The 22,545-nt window shown below is 50.7% G+C and overlaps 1 protein-coding gene across 1 annotated transcript in view; it reads right to left on the minus strand.

The window, feature by feature from the left end:
- Positions 1-1,858: 1,858 nt before the first annotated feature.
- Positions 1,859-22,545, minus strand: part of MYOM2 (myomesin 2) — a 63,946-nt gene continuing 43,259 nt past the window's right edge. Inside the window, exons 21-37 of the mRNA XM_070364250.1 lie at positions 22,377-22,491; positions 21,212-21,368; positions 21,017-21,123; positions 18,434-18,478; positions 17,790-17,926; positions 13,651-13,795; positions 13,474-13,533; positions 12,125-12,192; positions 11,605-11,718; positions 11,226-11,313; positions 10,677-10,715; positions 8,360-8,465; positions 5,476-5,639; positions 5,198-5,234; positions 3,999-4,021; positions 2,851-2,906; positions 1,859-2,488 (exon numbers count right to left, since the gene is read on the minus strand). Coding sequence (XP_070220351.1) covers positions 2,171-2,488; positions 2,851-2,906; positions 3,999-4,021; positions 5,198-5,234; positions 5,476-5,639; positions 8,360-8,465; positions 10,677-10,715; positions 11,226-11,313; positions 11,605-11,718; positions 12,125-12,192; positions 13,474-13,533; positions 13,651-13,795; positions 17,790-17,926; positions 18,434-18,478; positions 21,017-21,123; positions 21,212-21,368; positions 22,377-22,491 — 1,779 coding nt within the window. The 3' untranslated portion in view covers positions 1,859-2,170. The remainder of the gene's footprint in view (positions 2,489-2,850; positions 2,907-3,998; positions 4,022-5,197; positions 5,235-5,475; positions 5,640-8,359; positions 8,466-10,676; positions 10,716-11,225; positions 11,314-11,604; positions 11,719-12,124; positions 12,193-13,473; positions 13,534-13,650; positions 13,796-17,789; positions 17,927-18,433; positions 18,479-21,016; positions 21,124-21,211; positions 21,369-22,376; positions 22,492-22,545) is intronic.

Consider the following 22,545-nt stretch of genomic DNA (forward strand, 5'->3'; position numbering starts at 1 on the left):
AAAAAATCAAGAGGTAGAACAACCGCTGAGAAATGCTCAAGGACAGACAAGGGCAGCTGGGTGCACACGGCTACCCGAAGACCCCGAAGCTCCTCCGGGTCCTCCAGTCCCACTCCCGCCCCACAGCCCTGCAGCGCCGGCGGCTTTAATGGGAAAAGTTCCAAAGCTGTAATTTACTGCTTTGAAAGATGAGGGAGCCTGCTGCGTTTGACATACTTCTTTGAAACACGGAATATTTAAAATCCATACCCCAAACTTAATGCATAGATAGATGACATCTTTTTACGGCTTCGCTGGTGTAAGAAGAGCCTCGTAACCTCTCACACGGTATGTTTTATTCCTTGTAATGTGTATCACGTGAAGATTAAGAGGCTATATTATCGCCTTCAAAATGACCTGCTATTTCCTGGAAACAGTAATTTTCTGGACCTGTCCTTGCCTCTGGGGCGAGCATAACGCCCTCAATAATCTTCCATTCATTAAGCAACATGTCTGCATCAGAAAGACGGCTCTGGTCTGGCCACGCTGATGGGCGTGCTGTGGTTCAGTACCTTCTCTCCGAGTGCCATCTACAGGTGGTGAGCCCCAGCACAGGCGCTGGCTGGCAGGGCTTTCTCTGCTTTCTCGTTAACCTATTGTGGAGAGTGTACCCTCAAGGCTGAGAGTGAACATGTCTAAGAACTAGGTTATCTCATCCCTTCACGCTGAGCTGGAACTGCGGAAACCTTCCCAGTGGAGAGCAAGGCACAGGGGTGGGGCTGAACCGAATCAGGGGCAGGTTTGCACTGAGGCCAGAGAAGCCCATGGAAGCTGCAAAACCCAGCACCGCTGAGAAGCTGGCCCTGGAGAAGAACAGGAGAGCCTGCTGGGCTGACCTCCGTGGCCGCCTGCCTTCCGTAAAAACGGAGAAGCGGTCCAGCTCCCCTTCTTGGTCACGACTCAGTCACGGCCCTAACGCAGCTCTTACGCCTGCTGGAAACCGTGTTTGCAGAACCCAGCCCTGTGAGGCACCAGCCCAGGACCCCAGACACGGGAAACGACTCTCTGTGACGCAGAAGCAAAGCCCTCGCTCCCCAGTTACAGATGCTCTCCCCATCGACAGACACACAAACCTACCTTTATGTACTTAAACGATTGTTTGAATCAGTTTTTTAAAAGACGCTTTCATAAACACCCCCCGCTAATGAGACGCCTTCAGACGAGTCACAAACGTGTGTCTGCTCATCTGTTTTGCGCCATCATTACCGTGAGTGCACTTTTATGAAATTTAATTTCTCAATCTATTTATGGCTTTTAATTTTCTATGTCATTAACGTTCACATGTGGATTCTCACTGCTCTCCTGGGTGAAAAACCTTTCATGGGAAAAAAAAACACATGTTTTCCTGACAGCAGCACATTTGTCTCCCTCGGAAGGAGGCAGAAGAGTTACGGTCAAGCCTGAGTAACAGTACGGCCATCGTTCACACTGTCTGCCTGCCCCTGACATAAATACCGCTCAAGGGCTCCTCCTGTTTTGAAAATGGATACGCAGGTGGGGTCAGCACAGGATTGGGCTTCACTCCGTGTTTATTGACTGGGGAAAGTGGCGGGGGTTTTCAGGAAAGGATTCAGGTGGAATCCTAGGAAACCAGAGGCCTCTCACTGGCCGGGGTGTCCTGCCTGCGGGAAGTTGCAGGAACAGGACCCACGTGGGAATTTGGACCCCCCTCCACCCTGGACGCCCAGCTCCTCAGGGAACGTGGCCCGCTGGCTCCTGCTGTGAAGCTGCCCCAAGTCCTGCAATTAACCAGACCAGATCGGGGACACAAGCAGGATGACGAGCTGGGAACTGCTTGGTACAGAAGAGACACCAAGAGTTGCCTTTTGAAGTTTTATTGTCTGAAGCGAGAGAAAGCAGAGAGCAAGAGGCACATATGCTGACCGCCCCAGCATCTCAGAGCCCCCAGGCCTGCAGGCATCATGGACAGAACACCCCAGCGAGGCGTCAGCTCACCCCTAGCCCATGCTGTCCAGTGCCTGCAGACACAGTTGTACGGGGAAACACCCGCTCTTCTGCTCAGAAGGACCGAAACTACTAACAACAGAACACCAAGATAAAACCACAACGTGCGAGGGGCTGTCAGGCCACGCAGGACGCCACCCACAGCGATGGCACGGCCCCTGGCCCCTCAGTGGGCGGGTGAGGGGGCAGCCGCGGGGAGGAGCTTGGGCTTGGCCTGCTGGGGCAGCACCACGTCGGGGATCTCCTCCCCATGCTTGTACACGCTGACCGTCACGTCGATCTTCTCGCCACCGTACTTGTTCTTCACATGGATGCTGTACTTGCCGGAGTCCTCGGAGGTCACGCCCTTGATGGTCATGCTGACATACTTGGCCTGCTCCACCTTGACTGAGAAGTGGTCACTCAGCTCGATGTCCTTGTCATTCTTGAACCACACTACCTCTGGGTCAGGGTTCCCAAACACCGTGCAGGTCAGGTTCAAGGTCTTGGGGGAAGAGCAGGCAGAGAGGGGGAGATAGAGAAAGAAGAGTCAGGCGGCCTCTGTGCGGCTGGACCTGTGGCCCCGCCCAGGTACTGATCTGCCCCACCCGTCATTTATTTGGTCAACATGCTCTTTGTATATGGAGGCACCACTGGAGACACGAGGAGCCTCAGACACAGCACGGAAGGTGTCCCGTGGTGGGAGGGGTGCCCTGTGTATTCAGAAGAATCAACATCTGTCCCTTGAGGAGATAAGGTCTGCAGAGGCAGCCCAGACCCAGCAGGATGCAGGGACCCCTCACGCCAGCTCCACACCCAGGGCCTGCATGAGGATCCCCTGCCCTTCCGGGCACGCCCTGCCCTCACCTTGCCCTCCATGATGGTCACCACATCAGGCAGGCCGCCGATCACCTTGCCACGATCTGCAACAGGAAAGCAACTCGGCTGAGAACACCATCTGTGGGGCTGTTCCTGGGGGTTGGGGCACCCAGGGGCCAGGAGGGGCTCAGGTGTGGGGGTGCTGCCTAACAAGGCTCATGGCTGGGGGGCCCCTGGCCGAGGTCTGTGTGGAGGGGTGTGATTCTGTGTTGGGAGGGGCTGGCAGGGTGGTGGGCAGAAAAGGGAGGTTGTGAAACACTCTAGAAGCTCAGACTGAGCGGGGCTTTGAGCATGAAGGTTCACCTTGGCCATGACACCGGGCAAACCATGACCTCCTAAATTCTTTCAGGAGCTGGAGGGGCCTGGCCTCTGGAGAGAGGATTTTGCAAGGGCAGTGTTTTGTGTGTGTGTGTGTGTGTGTGTATATATATATATATATATATATATATAGTATAATTTTCTGCCTCCCATGATGTTCTGACATCTGAAATCCCACCTGGTGGGCAGATACCCGCCCCACCCGCCAAGGGCCCACCAGGAGTCGCCCACAACCTATGCCAACCCCCCAGCCAGGCCGGCCTCCACCACCTGCCCTGCCCCCGGAGGGGACACCCCTCTGCCTGGATCACCCCAGCCAGGTGCCTGGCAGCTCAGAACACCCCTGTGGCCCAAAGCCCAGAGAAATCACTAGAACGGGCCAGTCTCGTGTTCACCCCACCCTGCCTGCCTTTCCCTGCAAACCCCAGGACAGGCCGCGGCCTCTGTCCCCCTCTGTCCTGCCCTCTGCCCCTGACCCCAACCCCGCATGCCTGGCACACCCCTGCCTCCAGGACTGAAGCCTGTCCTGCGTATCCTCAGGTGGCCACTCCTGAGTGAGCAGTGAATAAAAGGACACAGAATGGGTGGTGGGGAGGTGGGGCAGGAAGGAGGGCAAGGGGGAAGGGGGGCTGGCATCGGGCTGCAGGGCACAGGGGTGGGCAGCTGGGGGCAAGAGGGGGCATGGGCAGCCCTGGGGCTTCGTCAGGTGAGGCGGGTCTGCTGTGCTCACTCTGTGTACACTGTGAATGCTCTAAAATACGGACCCTCTACCCCCACCCCCAAAAGTGTACTGTGCTTGTAATCAAGCATGTACTCACTTTTCTCTGCAAAAGCAGCAGCCCTAAAAATTAAAGAGGGCAGAGGGCAGAGAAAAAAAGAGTCATGAGCAAATGCTGTCAACTAAAGCGTCACATATTCAAGAGGTCTACTAGAGACAGAGCTTCTCCAAGAATAATCCAGGTCACAGGGACGAACAGAGTTCTGATGCCTCCCTCCGCCCTGCCTTCCAGCTGCTGAAACCCACAGAAAGGCCTGCCATCCGCACTCGCAGGGTGAAGAGATTTCTTTTTTCACCAGATTGCATTGGAGATTTTTAGATATTTTTTGAAAATGTTGATTTCTGATTTACCTCAGTTACGCATTCATCCATCAACAAATATTTACTGAATAACTCAGTGTGGGAGAAAGAGTGTTGTCAGCTTTAAAGATGCTTTAAAATTGAGACACAGATTAGAAATCCCAAGTCATTCTTTAAAAAGTTGCTCTGAGCAATGGAATATTAATCAGCTAAAAAGAAAAGAGCTCTCAAGCCATGAAAATACATGGAAGAAGGTTAGGTGCTTATGACTGAGTGAAAGAAGCCAGTCTGAGGAGGCTGCAGACTGTGGGATCCCAGCAGAAGGGCCCCTCAACCAGCACAGGGGTAGGGGAATTCTCGTGAGTATAGCTGTCATACCTGTCATTATATGTCTGTCCCAACCCAGAGACTGTCCAACACCACGAGCGAGCCCTAACACGACCCACAGACTCGGGGTGACGGTGGCCTGTCCACGCAGGCTCACCGGCTGTAACTCGTGGACGGTGTGATGCGGGTGCTGAGTGAGGAGGCCACGCATGGAGGGGGCGGGTATTTTCTGTCCCTTCCTCTCAATTTGCTGTGAACCTAAAACTGCCCTAAAAATATGACGCCTTTAAAAGGAAACTAAACGTCCAACATTTTAAACGTTGCTCTGTATGACGTGTGGCTATAATTATGCCTATTTCAGAAATTCAGTATTTAAATTCATTTAAGGTAACCCAGGGTCATTATAACTCTAAAATTAACTGTTAGATGCATTTACAGTTTAGAAGGACGCCTTCTTCTGGATGTGGAATGGCTTAAATTGCCAACTTATCCCAATTCCTAGAGCTTCACATTTTTGGGGTCAGTGAGGCATCCACAGAGGTCCCCACACTCAACCAAAATGACGCCTGGTGCCCTGGCCCCCAGAATAATGGACAAACATGCAAGTCTTACTTGAGCTGCTGGAATTCGGCAAATGCTTCATCAAAAGCTGCAAGGCAATATTTTGCACATTAGTGAGCGTTTGAACGTGCTTGGCTTTTATTCACCCACTCTCTCGGCTCCTGAATTTGTTTCGTGAATACTGACAAATAGCTGAATGAATAAAGCGCTGATTCAGAAGTAATCCTCTCTGAATGAAAATCGTAAAATTGGTGGTTTCCTTTTCAGCATCCAGCTTACCCTGATCCCCTAGTACAAAATTACCAGGGGCCAGAGAACAATGATCTTACCCTGACCAGACAGGTCAAGCGAGCGCTGGTGGTTCTTCTTGCCGTCGAGAATCTCGAAGGTGTACTTCCCCTTGTCTTTTTCCGTGGGCTCACAGATCTGCAGCCAGGCCATCTGCTCACTGCCGCCGATCCTCATGTGCTCGCTCGATGTGATCTTAGCATCCCTTTGAAAAGTCACAGGACACATTCGACTTACAATCTCACACTGCACGTGAGACACTCTGGGGCATGCTGGGCGTTTTTGGAGGGAGCCTCCTCCAAGCTGTAGAGTCGATGTCATCGTAGATGTCTCTGGATCTTGTACATTTACGAACCACATCAGCAGCTCAGCTCTGAAAACCTTCCGAAATTAAATCTGATACTTACTTCATAGAGATACACTGTGGTTTAACAGCTGCTTGCTGGCCACACATAGACTATCAAATCCTCTAGGCCATGACTTATTTTTCTACTTAAAAAATTAAAAACAGAATCACCGTATGATCCACTGTATGATCCTGTGGATATGTAACCAAAAGGATGGGCAGCAGGGACTGGAACAAAGATTCACTAGGCATGACTCAGTAGCCAAAGGTGGAAACAAGTGTCCACGGACAGACGACGGATAAGCAAACGGTGGCCCATCCACACGATGGAGTGGGAGGAAATTCTGACACCCACTACAGCATGGATGGACCTCAAGGACATCATGCCGAGTAAAACCACCTGATCGCGAAGGGAGAACTATACCCAGCATCGACTCAGCCATGACGAAGGCTGAACACGGCATTGAAGGAGGGGGTGTCCACCGAACGCCAGACCACACGCAGCCTGCCCACACGTGTCTGGAGCCCTGCCGCCCACCGGGTCTCCTGCAGGAACCCCCGGCCCCTGGGCCAGCACGTCCCCAGCCCAGCGTGACCCTGAGACCAGCTCCAGTCTCCGATCCCAAGCCCAGACTTGACCTCTGCCCCCACCCCATGGTCACAGCCCTACCGACTTGTTGGACTGGGGACACATTCTGTCCCCCAGACACACAGGAAGCCCCCCGTCTGCAGCAGACCCACCCCTCCACCACCCCCAGCCTGGCTCCATCCCCAGATGAACCCTTGCCTCCAGAACCTTCCCTGGCCAGCAGCCCCACGCTCAGCCCACACCTGCCACAGCAGTTCCAGGAACCTGTCAGCTTAGAAGAAGGCAGACCAATCCTGCTGGAGCAGCACAACTGCAGCAGAGTTCACTGTCACAGTCACCCACTGACCGCGACCTTGGCTCAAAGGACTGTCTGTTCCTTACTGCCTGGGGACTTAAGTGGGCCAAATTGGATAAAACCGTCTCCTTGGTTTTATTAGTTCATCACAAAACCTGACTGAATCCCTTTATTCCCAAGTAATCTTAAAACATCTTACATTAAGGAGAGAAAGAGGCAGATGTGCGAAAGCCTACATGTGTCTGCCTGTTTGTGTGAAAGCAACCAGGAGGCTGGTCCCTGCAGGGGTGGGCTGGCAGCAGGGTCGCCCCGAACCTCCCCTCCCCCGGGAGCCCCAGGCTTCACTGAGACTTCAGGGGCCTCAGAGCAAAGCTCCGAAGTTGAGCTAAAGTCCACACTCTGGGATTAAAGCAGCGTTGACTGTTTCCTTCTGTAAAGAGGCCACTGGCGCTTCAGTGGCTCTGCTGCTTCGATGCCTTCAGCAGCCAGTACTTCGCACTTTGAGGTCTAGCCCTCCCCCATCACAGTCATTTCACCTTCCAGCAAGAGAAAAAAAATCCCCTACCAGAGGACGTTTCTGCTGACTCCACTTTGTGGGTTTCTAAGTCCTCAGGAGCAGGTTTCCGCCTTCCTCTAAGTGGCCCTTGATGTCTTACTCAGCATTTTCCTCACAGAACAATCGGCCTTGCTGACGTGCACGTTTCACCAAATCCTCATCATTCTCTATTGATTTCTCATCACCCACTGGCGCAGAATGCCCGGGTCCCCAGGACGAGTCTCCCTCGGGCACCCCAACTCTGTTAAGTGGGCCCTGTAGCCTCCAGTGGCAGGCTGTATTTCAACAAATGCTTGTTATTCTCTGTGTTTCCAATTACTGTCAAATAAGAACTTGATCATCAAACAGTGACATATAGCCAAGGTTCTGTAAGGCACGTGTGAACACGCTGGGGTCCTGTCCGCTGATGAACAGAAAGTCTGGGTTTGTGGACGTCACTGAAAATGTGGTGTGGAAAGGTTGCCCGTGTCCTCAGGTTAGAGACAGACTACCCACCGTCCCCACTTATGCCCGACGGAGGCCAGGCCCGGGGGACGGTAACCCTGAACTTGGTCCTGTTCCTGACAGACTTGAAGTTTTGACGAGTGTGCTGGAGATAAGCCTGGGGAGGAGGGTCAGAAGGGCAGACCCCAAGGGGCCGGGGGCAGGCCCTGGCCCACCGCCGTGAGCGAGCATGGCTACCTGGACGGGCAACTGCAGCAGATGTCAAAACAGAAACCTGCTGTGTGCAGGGCTTGATTTCACTTGCTTTCTTCTCTTAAGTACTATTAAGTGTGTTTTGGCCCTTTCTTTTTAATTGATCTAATGTGAAAGCAACAGACTGGAAATCTGGAGCGTGGTTTCTGAATAGTCTTTTTCCATTAGCTCTGCCAGATGCCGACAAAACCTGTGTCACCAGCAAAGCCACCCTCGTCTACACGGAGACAGCAGAGGACTCGATCTCTGGCACCTTCAGCACTTCTCTTTGTCCTTCTCCCCCATTTCTGAGATGGCCCCGCCCTGAGCCCACGGCTGTCATTACGTCTCAAAACTGCCAAGTCTCAAAAGGACTTGGCCAGGAGCCCCGTGTCCCAGCGATGGGCCCCGGGCACCACCCTGTGGACACGCAGGGCCGCGGCCCACAGCACGTGGACACTTACTTGTGGTACCAGTTCACCTTCATTTCCTCAGTGAAGTATTTCATGAAGCACTGAAGCCTTATTCCTTCTGGGGTGCAGAGAATCTTCAGTGGAGACGCAGAGGCTCCTGCAGAAGATAGAGCAGACTCAGACCTGAGGGGAGCGGTCTGTGCTGGGTGAGAGCAGGCTGGCCCTGGGCCAGGAAGCCCAGCCACATCCCCGTGAAAACATCCTCACCCAAGTGTGTTCTAACATCCACACCGAAAGTACCTGAAAATCTCTTTGACAGAGGCATGAAGTGACTCAAATGGCCCCGAGAAAATGTTCCCAAGGGGCTCCTTACATCCCTGACCACGTCCATGCAGCCACTACTACAGCGTCCACTTACAACTAGACCACAGGCAAGCCTCCAGGGCAGACGGGGCCCCATGCCGACGGGCCTGCCCAGTGGGCAAGACCACATCCAGCTTCTCACACCCCTCCCCTCCCTCTTCCTACCCCCTGAAGGGAAGAACCCCAGGCATTCCGTCACCTACACGTCTTGTGGAAATGCATCAACAATGCCCCGGTGGGAGTCCCTCCACAGGGCTCTGAGCTCAGAGCCAGCTACCTGAACGCCCCACCCCGTGGCCTCTGGAGTCCTCGCTCTGCTCCTGCCTGGAGGTAAACCAGAAAATGGCTTTTCTAAACCCCTTTCTGCATCGTGCTTCTCCGCACATTTCACCCTGTGGTGGGGGGCGGAGTGGACTAACCGCAGAGGGCAGCAAGCCGCACATCCTGGAACACAAAGATGCGGAAACGCTGCAGTCTTAACAGAAGAGCGTAAAGAGGAGGGTCATTTTTCAGACTACAGATAGGGTTAGTAAATGACAGCGTGTCCAGAAGGGTTTCCAGTCAAGCAGGGAGTGGGGACTGGTACCGTCTGTAAGACGCAGGGGCAGAGGAGAGTGGTCAGGTCTGACTGCGGTGACTGAGCACGCACGTGGGACAGCCGGGCAGGAGAGCGGCTCTGGGAAATATCTCAGCTCAGATCCGGGTGCCGGTATGTCCCTGTGCTCCTCATCGATGCCTGCACGGGTTACACCCTGCCCCACACCACCAGCCGGGTTGACTCACTTCAGATAGAATCTATGGATAAGCAACTGTGCCGCCACGGGGAGAAGGGACGGCAGGATGCACATCCCGGGTAATCAGACAACAAGAGCCTGGCTTCCAGGGCTGACTCTGACTGGGGCAACGCGCCGCGGAAGTCCTATGCTTATCCTCCACTTTATCTCAACTGCATCCTTACTAAGCCTTGACTTTGAAGATTTAAAGAGCATCTATGTCTTATCAGACAAAATTTAACCAGATACATATTTAATCTTTGCAGTCACCACACCAAAAAGTGAGTTCTGCCGTTGGTGTTTCTGTTCCACAATTGCTTCTTATTTGATTAGACATTTCAGAGTTCTTAAGTATTAAAAATCAAGGGACACACTATAAGTTTGGCCCCCTTTAGAGAACCTACACCTCAGACATTTTTGTGAAACTGGAGGATTACCAATGTGAAAGAATTGGATGGGTCGCATCCTAGAGTACACGTCTCGCGACAGGAGGGAATGCTGAAGGATATGAGAAGGAAGCCTGGGCTCCTGAACTAGGGACACGAGATGACCCCAGTGCTCCCCAGGACTCTGCTGGTGACAGCAGGTCGCACAATTGCCCCGGGACCAGAGTTCTCGTCTGAATACCGTGGTCTCTCCTAAGACGCAGAAGACGCACACGGGGTGTCTTAGCACGCCTCGTGGACACAGTGATGAGATGCTGCGACTTCACTAAGGAGCCTGAGGCTCCAGTTCTGTTCCCGCCTCAGAAGTCAGGTGGGAACGTAGAGAAGTGTCAACAGCATGTTCTCACGTGTGTGTTCACACACACAGCGTCCTCCATGCAGAGAACTGTCACTCTGGCATCGATTCTTATAACGGGTTTGTTTGTATCCACAGTTACAGAATTTTACCTCTGAATGAGAACTTGAAAGTCACCCCTCCAGATTCCTTATCACAAGGGTGAGGAGGTCAAGGGACCCTAACTCTATCACAACGGATTTGCTTTGCAGCCACACATCACCTCCAGCCCTGGGGACACTAAGAACAGACTCTTGTTCTGTGGGCCGTTAGCCTGACCCCCCAGAAAGCCCTTTCTGTATGCCTTTGTCATCCACAAGCCGCTGTCCTGCCACTAAATCTGGGCCTGTTCACAGATGTGCTGTGGTTCCATCAGCTGTGGAAAATGCCCTTCTCGGGAAATAGAGAGTCTAGCCCCGAAATGACTTGAAAATTAGAAGGCATTTACTTACCACAGACTCTGCTCATCGCCAAAATCATATCCTCATACACTGAAAGGAAGGAGGAAGTGCACAGTTACAGGCCTAATTTATCAGCAGCGTTTTCACGTTTAATTAAATTGATACTGGAAAGCAGGATGTTCAGTTGAAAAATGAAATATTAAAATGGCAATGTGTATCCATGAAAGGCTTATGTGGTGATAAATCCTAATTTCTCCATTTTTTAAACCTGGAGCAAGGACATTTTGCTCAACATTCATCTGACCTTGCATTTAACTGAACCACCTCATCCTGGGTTCAATCATTTTAACACATTCATCATGGGACAGGATTTGGCTCCTGTTGGTGGACGAAGATGGCGTTTCAGAAAAGCCCAGCGTAACATTCTTCTCAACTCACTCAAACGCCTCTGAGGACAGCAGGAGTAGAAGCCTGCCCTCTGCTGCGCTGCCACCAAAGACACAATATGCCCAAGGGCGCAGGACGCCTCGCCCGCATCTCACACCCATCCTGCTGGCCAGGTGGACCTCCCTGGGGAGCCGGGACAAGGCTCTCATCTACCTTTGCCAGCTATCTCAAGGGTAGACACGTCCTGACCCCTGTCGTCTTTCAAGGTTGCCTTGTATTCACCGTGATCCTTCTTCGACAGCTGCAAATGAAACACACCCAACACGTATGTAAAACTGATGCCACGATATAAAACCTAATACAAGCTAATACGTTTCCTTTGCAAACCATGGACATTCAGCATGCAAATTGGGAGATAAGGCAGAATTCGCAAGAGGTTTGAAAGACTTTTCTTCCTTGTTTCTGTTTTCTTTAGCCCACTCCAGTATTCCTGCCTGGAGAATCCCATGGACAGAGGAGCCAGAAGGTCGCAAAGAGTCAGACATGACTGAAATGGCAGAGCACGCACACACGTGTACACACACACACACACCTTTGGTATAAGCAGCTCACAGACACCCTTCTCCAGGTCAGGCATCTTCTCCGTTTCATACAGAACATCATCCTTTAGCCACTTGAAAACTGTTTCCTTCTTGGTGTTTGCAACCTACAAGACAGGGGTCTTATGTTGAGTATGTGAATTGCTGGAGCTCGTGAGAAAAAAGTCTTTTCTGATTTCAAATCACAGACCTAAAAAAAGTGAATAAACTTTTATTATAGACGGTGTCAGATGGAAGCTCACAAGAAAGCTATCTGTTCTACCAACGGTAAATACATTTCTAAATTCCAGCTTCTGAAATAATTAAGCCCCAACAGGAAGAATGAATGACTCCTCCTTCTTCTAATCCAAGAAATCAGATGGTGTAAGTTTCTTTTGGTTCATAGACGATTTCAATAATAAAGACAAGTTGTGAGCAGTGTATTTTAAATTTATAAATAATTTAAAGCCACACGCGTGTGATGTGACCATCTCCCCGATTGTCACTCCCTTCTGGGTGGAACCGATCTCTCACCTTACACACAAGCCGAACCTCACACTCTTCTGTAACATCCCAGTGCAGATACTCAGCAAAATGCGGGCCTGGGGGGAGAAGGGGAGAAAAGTTTTTAAAAAGGAGAAAAATGTATACACAGACACATACATATAAATGCATTCGGGGCAAAAGAAAGTAGTTGTTCAGTCTGAAACCAAAATAACTTGATAAAACTAATCTTCAGGGCTTTGACCTCAGCATGTGCAATCCTGGTACAAAAATCTCTATTTCCAACAGGACGACGCTGCCCACTCTCTCCTGCTTACTGACATCTGACGGCTACTGCCCTTTAGAAAGAAGAATAATGAAATGCTATATTTCTTCTCAAGGCACGTGTCTGAATAAACATCCACCAGCATAGCCTATAAAAACCTTGAAATAGGAGAACTAATCTAAGTATGATGAAGAAAAAGCAGTTTGACCTAGCAATCATATCAACATGTGATATTTTATTTACATAGCATCTGAAATCAAAGATGAATTTATATATCTGTAGAAAATACCATTTTGCCTAATGTAAAAGTCATATGCTAATAACACATTCAACACAAAAATACAAAGCAGATTTAGAAAGTATTTTTTAATTTCTTCCATATAAATACATTCTACAAAGTTAAAGAATCATATGGTAGAAATAGGTAAAATAAATATTTTTGTCTATTAAAAAAATAACATAAAAACAATAAAATAATATTTTTATATTTTAAAATCTGTATTCTAACCCAAAAAAAAAAAAAAAAACAGAAATTCTGTATAAAAGTGTTTTTCAAATAAACCCCTGGGCTATATTTCAGTTTTTAAAATTTATCTATTTTCCTTCATATCTAGTTATTGATAATATGCATTTTTAAAACAATGTATTTAAAATATATTATTTATAACTAAACAATTACATCTAAAAGTTCAAGTTCACACAATTTTAAGTAAAATAACAAGTTCCTGGGCATTGGAGTTGGGTCTGTGGCCCTCTCTCCATCTCTCCTAACAAAGCCCCCACCTCACTGCCTCCCTCCATTCTTTCCTCTTTTTTTTACAATCACTGGACTCATATGGACCTGTAACGGGGGCACCCTTTCCTTGTCACTGCAGGAAAACATCAACACTAAACAAGAGATTCCAGGGCTTTTCAAGTAGAAGCAAGAAAAAAGCACAGATGAAATAAAGGAACAGAAAGGGTCCAAACTTCTACAGAATACAAGAGATCTGACTTCTCCATCATTTTAAAATTGCAGTTAGCCGTCTGGCCTCAGACAGGATCTGCTCCAAACAAATACTCAAATCCTACACCTTCGTCTATGCCAGTGGTGGGGAGCCAGCCGACCACCTACCTTGTTTCCTGAGGAACTCCTTTCTTTGAAATTCAGCCTCTTTTAGGACAGCCTTGAATGCTAAATCCAATATTTAAGGGAAAAAACAGAAATGAAATAAACATGCTTCTCTCAAATCAGAAGAATCTGTTTTGAATTTTCTTTTATGGACATACAAGGACCTTCCACATAGCGTACCGTCTCCAATAAGAACCAGAGAAGACTGGCTTTTGGCTTTTCCGTCTTGAATCTGCACGGTGTAGGTGCCTTCGTTATCAATGGTGAACCGATCCATCACCATCTCGATGATGCCAGTGGACTTGTCACACTTGATTCTGTGTGTCTGGGAGCACACAGGGGAGGTGAGAATCCCACCTTCCCGAAAGGGAAAATGCCTTCCCGAAGCTTCCCCTCTGGGATCTGACAGTCACTCAACTATTGTATCTTAAAGGAGTATGCTGCCCAAAACCAGAAAGTGAAATTCCATCCACTGAACCTCTTGGTGAAGCAAAGATCAAATAAGGGACATTGGGTGATGACACCCTGGGTCTACGTGAGGAGCAACCTACACTCGAATCCAGCAGAAACTCTGCACATGCCCTGGGAATGTGCAACCGCCATGAGATAGCACATGGGGAGCAGAGCGGGATGCACTGGGACCCGTGTGACCACAGAACCAGAGACGGCAACACAACCACCTTCACACCGTGAGGGCTTCCCGACTGGTCGCCCCTGCCCCATCACCACGCTGGCACCAGGGCTGAGGGTCTCCAGGCTCTGCAACCCCAGCTGGGCAGCCTCAGGGGAACCCTTCCTGGCGCAGCCCGCCCAGGGCTCAGTCTGCAGACTCCACCCTCGTCGCCTGTGATGAGCCGCAGGTGCTCCGATCCCGTGTGGTTGCTAATGGGCCACGTGTTATTCCACCCTGGGTTCGAGGTCGCCATTGAGCACGTCAGAGGCAGGAGGGGCACAAGCACATGGATGACCATCTCCAGCGCAGCCGCTGGGCAGGGAAAGGGGGCCAAGGTGCCAGGATGGGCTCCCCAGGGCGTCCACTGCAATAGCAGAAGGCTGCTCCCTCAGCCTGGACCTCACCCTGCTCCACGCCCAGAGTGAACAGAGGCACAGCCACCTCTGCCGGTGATGCTTCCTGCAGGTGTTCCTGCCTCCTTTCAGAGGCAGGCAGCCGGGACTTAAGCAAAGGCTTCCCTGCCTGGACCTGACCTGTCCCAGGAGAGCGTGGCCTGGAGCAAGGTGAGCAGGGTCGCCGCTCGGGATCTGTGGTCAGCACCCAGGGCGGGAACCAGGGGAGGCCACTCCGTTCATTAGAGACACCCTCCTCCGACGACCCTCACTTTGACCACACTACCAGGACACACTTCTGTCTGTAGGCGACTAATAGAAACTGCATAAGATCAGCCACGTCCTGACAGATCACGCACATCTATTTTCAGGATGCTCATCTTCCCCTCTCAGCTGACATTCATATTGTGGATTCCAAATGCCAGCGTCCCAAGAGCGTCGAGATAAATGTTAGTGAAAGAGCGCCTTTGTTCAGTGTCCCTAAGCTCAGCCCCCTCAGCATCAAGGGTTGGCTCCAAATTCCCCCCTTGGTGTTGGAGGAGGCCCCTCTGCCTTCTCCCTCCTTCCGTTTTATCCAAGTGCATTTCCAAGATGCCCTCTCCATGGCCACTCCGCTCAGTCAGCCCACCCCGCCTTGTCTCCAGTCCACACCTTGCCCACTCTCCCTCGGGAAGGCTGCAGGGCACGCCTGTTCCCCAAACTATTCCTCCTGAGGAGAACCCAGGAACCCACTACTCTGGGAATCTCCTTTATATTCTCCAGGCTCTAACAGCTCCTTCTCAGAATCAGCACTCACTGTATGTGGCGCTCGTGGTAAAGAACCCACCTGCCAATGCAGGAAACTTGAGTGTCCGATCCCTGCATCAGGAAGATCCACTGGAGATGGGAATGGTGACCCACTCCAGTGCTCTTGCCTAGAAAATCCCATGGACGGAGGAGTCTGGTAGGCTACGGGGGGGTCGCAAAGAGTTGGACACGATTGAGCGACTTCACTTTCTTTCTCTCTTAAATGACTTAGCTCACACATAACTGTTTTAACACGCTCTGTACTTTTTCTATATCATCCTCTGACTCAAGTTGTGTTTCTTCCACTCTGGGATAACCTCCAGGAGGGCAAGGCTATATGTCATTTGTCTAGGCTACAGAGGGCACTCAAATGCAATTTGCAGAATATAAGCTGCCAACCATGGGGAAAAGAGAATGAGTGTGTGAGGTCCCAGGGGTTAACGTGATGCCTCAGGTTCTCCTTGACCAAAGATGACTTTCGGGCTTTAACTGAATCAAGCCAGCCCATGCCCATGGGCCTTAACTTCCAGTAAACATAAAAAAAATCACCTTGACAGTTGGAAATTGTGTTCCTGTATAGGATGGCTTAGGTATTTTTCTGAGACACATGAGCTCAGATTACTTTTGAGGGTGGTCATTTTGGGAGATGGTGCTGATCACAGGGAGTGCATGGGACCTGTCTCCTTCCTGGAGACTCGGGTGGTTCTTGGGGGCTGGACAAGGAAGGGGCAGCAGGCTGAGGGCTGAACAGAGTACCTTGTGGGGCCCGTGAGTGTCTTTGTAGTTCTGAGTATTTGCTTTTGCAAACCAGGAGCAAATTTCAAGGAGCCGCTCTGATTCTGTCAGACTTTTGCTCCCTTTAAGCATCTGTGAGCAGCAGCCTGCAGGAACCTACTCTAATTAGGCCTGAGAGGTGAAAAGGAACCTCTCTCACCAACGAGATCCTCAGCAACCCAGAGCCTTCTACATTCTCTTAGCTTCTGCACCATGGGGTCTGGGCAGGTTTGTGAAAAAATTAGGCTTCTGGCAACCTCCATTATGCAGTGAGATGAAGTTCAATGATTTTATGGGGGCCATAAATACAGGTTTCTATGTGACTTTCACAAAACAGTATCAATCTCCATACAGAAAAGTCACATGTGGATTGCTAATTAAGGCAGTGAAATAGTACAGCCCTATTGCAAAAGATGAGCTGTATAGCGAAGATGCCAATCTTAAAGTCAGCTATCCAGAGCAGGTAGGAAATGTTAATCAAAATATACTCTGCAGATAAAGCACAATTACATTAAATTCCATTGCACGCCTACATGATCTCTGCTCATAAAAAATGTTTCCAGTCACCTCGACCATGACGCTCTTCTATGCACAGTGTCCATACTGTGGGCTCTTCTGCAGCCAAGAGGAAGCTGCGTGCTTTCTGCTTACTAGCCACCCCCCAGCTTGTACAGTCCTTCAAGGACGTCATTATTCTCAAGGGGAAGATGGACTGGGAAAGAAACTCACAGGATCTTTGTCCACACACGACGTTTCCCTGAGGGACATCCATCTAACCAAGCTTTACTAAAACCCGTCAGACATAGGCGTCAGACCAGGGATGAGGAGTCCGGCTCAGAAGGACAGTGAGCGACCCCACCTCCCAGCCAGTCCCGTTCACACTCGTGCAGCAGATGGTTGAGGCGCCTGAGTGAGGCTCAGTGGGATTGCTGAACAGATACAAAGCAGTGGGTACCAAGCGGAAGGAGGACAGAGGAGGTAAGGACGCCGGGACTACAGACACCCCCAGGGCACCACTGAACAGTAAGGAAGGGATCCAGTCAAGTGGTCGGCTTTTTAACTGTGTTCCCGGTTGTGCTGTAGTAATTAGACAGAATGACTTATATGGAAACACAATATTCCACAAGCAAAACAGGAACCTTCTAACATTCGTAAGCTTCATTCTATACAAATAAAAGCAGCAGAAGGACAAAGTATTGCATCACAGCATCCTATGCATTTTCTTGGCCCAGATTCGCCCGGAGGCAGCCTAAAGCTCAAGCTCAAGACACTAATTTCCCTGGTGTCGCCTCCCACAGGAGCTCTGGGGGCTGGGGCAGGGTGAGGGAGGCCTTGCTCCCATCAGGGCAAAAATATCCGCCTTCAAAACCCCCATGAAGAGGAAACAAATGGATCTGTGGAGCATATCACCCTGTGCAACCAGAACTTTTCCATAACACCAAGCTAATGTCTCTAAAACGTAGGTCGTTGTTTTTTAATTGTAATAGGCTTGAATTTAAAGACCTCCCCATCTCTCATGAAACCCAGACCAAAGCTCTGAACAGTGCCAGCCTCAGCCTTCTCTCACCCACCTCGTCAGCCTTCTACAGCCCAAAAGGAATGCAAACAAACCAGAATGCCGACTTTCAGGAGCTGACCTTCCCGTTCACACCCGGAAGCCTCCATAGCCAGAGACCACGCTCACACACACTCACCTCGCTGTCGGCGACTTCTCTGTCATTGATGATAAAGCGGTAGCTGGAGTCTGGGGATAAGTGCTCAGCCTGGAGCCAGAAGCGGACCTGGCCCTTGTCAAAAATCTCATAAGCTAATTCTGACTTCAGAGGAATCGCTAGTGCAAGACAAGAAATACCAAGTCAATAGTGCGTGAATCCCAGTGAGAAAGAAGAGTTGCGTGTTGTAGGAAAATCTCAATCCTCAGTATTACATTTTTTGAAAATGTAAAAAACCCCTGAGCATTGACTTGATTATGAAAACCAAAACTACGAAACACAACTCTAGTTAGCCTGGCACTGCAATCAAAGCCTCACACCCGTGGGTCCTCAGCATGCATGGTCTGCTTCCCTGAGGGCCCAGGGACCACAGACATATTCCGTCTGAATTCAGCGTAATCCGAAGCTGAAGATCCCACCTGGTGCAATTCTCACTTGGATCAAGCAGACACACTCAACCCGAAATCCAAAACATGGTTTGCAGTGAAAATCACTGCCGGTTACAGTGTCAGCACTACTTGTTCTGAGCCACACAGTGACAAGCACGTGAGTTGCCACACGAAGCAAGGCCCCTCAGGGCTGCACAGGTCACAGACATGGCCCTGCTCCGATCCAGGCCCACTTACTGGGGTTCTTGATCTCATTGCTCAGGGCCTTCAGACGTTCCAGCTCTGAAATTAAGACAAAGAGCATCAGTGGTTTTGACCTGTATGTTCAGAAGTTTTAAGCCAGAGCAAAGCTAGACAAAACAGAGATTCGACGTCACCAGGATTTCATTTGAGGATGTGAAAGAAATGAGAACTGAAGTGAGAAGGAGACGGGGTAACACGAGCTGTGAACAGTCCCTCTGGGGAATCAGTGCACGTGTGTGCTCAGTCGCTTCAGTCGTGTCTGACTCTCTGCCACCCCATGGACTGCAGCCCACTGGGCTCCTCTGGCCATGGGATTCTTCAGGCGAGGATAGTGGAGTGGGTTGCCAGGGCCTCCTCCAAGGGATCCTCCCGAGGGACTGAACCCCCATCTCTGATGTCTCCTGCGTTGGCAGGCAGGTTCTTTACCAGTTGTGCCACCTGGGAAGTCCCGCAGGAAGTCAGTGGTGCCTCACATTGAGACAACCCACTTCCTAGAGGGGTGTGTTAGGACTGGTTAGGGTGGTGGTCCTGAGTGCAGGGCTGGGAGGGCAGCTGTGTACCAGACTAGAGGCCGACCTGCACAGGGTGACACAGAGGGCTGCACTTCCACATCCTCTCATTCCGTAGGAACTCTTCCATGAAATCAGTCTGGCTCACCGAGAACATGCTGGTCTGTGATTTTCCTTCTGCTTTCAGACTGTCCTGCTTCAACATCTCTCTCACCTACCCAGAATTTCACTGTGGTGTATTTTCATGAGTTTAAAAAAATTATAATAAACTAAACAATAAAAATTAAAAAAAAAAACAAAGAATACATTGCTCCTAAGAGTCTCAAGAATGAGTTAAGAAAATTGAAGGTTCTAAATAATTTCTTTCACCTTCCTTCCTTTCTACTTAAAATTAGAATTTAGAAATGAGATCATGGTTACAGAGGTCTGTATGCAAATCCACTCCAGCCTTTGGGCTTCCCCAATGGCTCAGGGGTAAAGAATCTGCCTGCAGTATAGGAGATTCAGGTTGGATCGATCCCTGAGCAGGGAAGATCCCCTGAAGGAGGAAATGGCAATCCACTCCAGTATTCTTGCCTGGAGAATCCCATGGACAGAGGAGCCTGGTGGGCTGCAGTCCAGGGGGTCAGAAAGAGTCAGACATGACTGAGCACAGCACAGCATTTGAACCGAACAATGAAGCAGATTTCTTGTGACCAGAAGTAACTCAACCTGGACAGTGGATTTAAAGGTCTCACAGCAGATCTCACAGCAGGAACTTCCATACATCAGATGACCTAAAGCTTCCGCATCAAGGTTTTGCCTGACTGGACTTGATGTCCATATACAATATAAAAGGTACTGGAAACGTTCATCCTTTGCAATGATTTAAAATTTAGGTGAAATGTCTTCAAACTCTCAAATGGAGCAGAGGAGTACACCACTTATCAGAATTCTTAAAGGATGTTTTGCAAATAAAAGGCTGTTTGAAGACCACCACATAGGGGTCAGAAAGGGCAGCTTAGAAGGCCTGTGAGTAGATTCCAGCCTGTTCCTGCTTGCTGGGGACCCCAGGAAGCAGAGATGGTGCACTGCTCTGCCGTTCTCCTGCTGGTCCCGTCAGATCACAGGGGCTCCCCACAACTTACCCAATGTCTGCACAGGACCCTCACATGCCTGCCATCCTCAGACCCTGTCCCCTGCCCCCCACCGTCCTAGCCCCGCCTCCCGTCCTAGCCTCCACCCCCCACAACTGTATCCCTCTTCTGAGACCACCCCTTTGGCTATGGCAAACAAACTGCCAGCTGATAAGGAAAGGATTAGATGAGCAACCTATGGCATTTTTGACTGAGGACTCTACGGCACTCGGAAGACTTTAAAGACCCAACATGAAGATCTGAGGCTTCTACCCAGAGTTATGCAGTCCCCTCTAGATCACAGACACAAGAAACATCAACCCAGGCAGGGGGAAGCCTCCTCCTAAGGCTGGCTCAGTGCCTGGGGACTCAGACCTCGGGACCCGCCTAAGAGAAGGGCTGCTCTTCACCAGGTCGTGATGAGCTGACTTCCTTCACTCCTTTCTGCCGTCTGCTATTTGTAAAACAGAGAGGGATCTTAACTATGGCAATTAAATGTTATCTCGTGCACACAAATACATACATCCATATGTGTGTGTTTTCTTTTATTAGCTGATTATCCAATTAGTCAGTGCTGGGAGGAAAGGGAAGCTTCTTTGCATGCCTCTCATTAGTTTTATGGACTTATTTATAATATTCTAGTTGGTACTTGCCAAACTAATGAAATGTAAATAAAACTCATCTCTAAAACAAAATGGGAGGCAAATAAATGCAATATAGAGAGCAATAAATAAAATATTCCCGGACCAGTGATTTACTTAGTGGCTAGAGTAGAAACTCAAGAGTTTGTGTAATTTCCAAAATAATTTTTGGATTTAAAAAAGATTCCCCACCCTTAGCCTCACGAAAAGACACACACATTTTCTGAGCAAGTAAGTCTTTTCTCTATGAGCATCAATCTTTCAAAGTGTTACGAAAACCCCAAAGGCAAGCCAGTGTCCCGCAGGTGTTACCTTCCTCATCCAAGACAAAGCTGGAGGACACGCCGTCTGTGTCGCTGACCGACACAGAGTACGTCCCCAGGTCCTCTTTGTCCAGGTTCTTGAAGTACAGCTTCGAGCTGGAAGGGGAGAGAGCCCGGGGCATGAGTTGCTGTGCTGGAAGGTGCTCCTAGCGGGTCACGCCGGCCGGCCCAGGGAGGAACTTACTGGTCCCCTGCGGTCTCGACCTTGAACCTGTCGTCGTCCGCGATGTCCTCGTAGGACTTGCACCACGTGAAGTGGGAGGCGTCCGTCACCTCCGGGCAGTCGAAGCTCAGGTAGACGTTGCCCTCCTCGTCCACGCCTGCGCTGACCTCTTTGGTGCCTGCGGAGGAGCCAGGAGCACTTAGGGACGCGGCGTCCGCCCCGGGCTCTCTCTGGAGAAGGCGTGGCCCGGCACAGAGCGCGTGCAACATCGAATTAGCGGTTTTCACTGACCATCCGCCCAGGATGTCGGCCAACACGCCCTCGGCAGTGACGGAGGGCAGAGGAGGACAGGTTTGCTGTCCCATCATCACCTTCTGTCCACGTCCTTTTCTGCACCCGGCACCCCTGAAGTCCAGACACTCGGTCCTTCCCCCTGGGGTCTGATCACTTCCACCCCTGGGCCTGGGCAGCACAGTCACAGCGGTCTCCCCCACACCCCGCTCTTCTGTCCCCACTTTTCCTCTGGGTCAGGGAGGGTGTGCTGGACGCAGCTGGACACCTGGCCCCACACAGGCCACTCACGGCTGTCCCTTAGGGGTCAGAACCGGAGGAGACATGCCGGCTGAGCTGGGAGCTCCCTGACACCCTCCTCACCAAGACGACAGAGCCAGAGGCGGAACACCCCGCCTCGCTGGTCTCAGGGAGGGGAGACCCCCGGGGATGCCATGGCTTCCACCCGATTCCACCCCTTCTGGGAGGCAGGGGCCCCCTCCCAGCGTGTCTCGTGTTCTGGGAGCTCACTTCCCACCCTCGGAACCACTTCCCCACCAAGGGCCCATAAGCTAGGCTCTGACTACTTGTAACCAAGACGATTACCAGAGGCTTTATAATTTTTGATCAAAACTCAGCCGTAACCTAAGACACCGTCGTCACCGCTTGCCTGCTGTTCTGCCACTGCCAGTGAAGACTCCCACCCCCTCGGGAAGACCTCACGTGCCCCTCTCCGCCTGGGGTGGCGGGGCATGTGGAATGTCAGGGAAGTCATCCTTTACCACGTGCGCCAACCACTCCTTTCACGACAGTCCCGCCATCCTCCTGCCCACCCTCCACATGCCTGCTTGTTCCCCCCTCCAGGTCACCCCACCAAGAGGTCTTGCCTGTTGCCAGCTGAGCGGGCGAGTCTCACCTGGCCTGGCCTCCACCAGCACTGGCTCCGAGGTGTCTGAGGGCCTCCCCACCCCACTGGCGTTCACTGCCCGCACGCGGAACACGTAGGTCTTTCCTTGGTGAAGGTCACACACCTTGAGAGATGAAAGAAAAGTCACACATGAACCGATAAACGAAAATGACTTCAT

This window comes from Bos mutus, chromosome 27 (assembly GCF_027580195.1).
Source record: "Bos mutus isolate GX-2022 chromosome 27, NWIPB_WYAK_1.1, whole genome shotgun sequence".
Taxonomy (NCBI): domain Eukaryota; kingdom Metazoa; phylum Chordata; class Mammalia; order Artiodactyla; family Bovidae; genus Bos; species Bos mutus.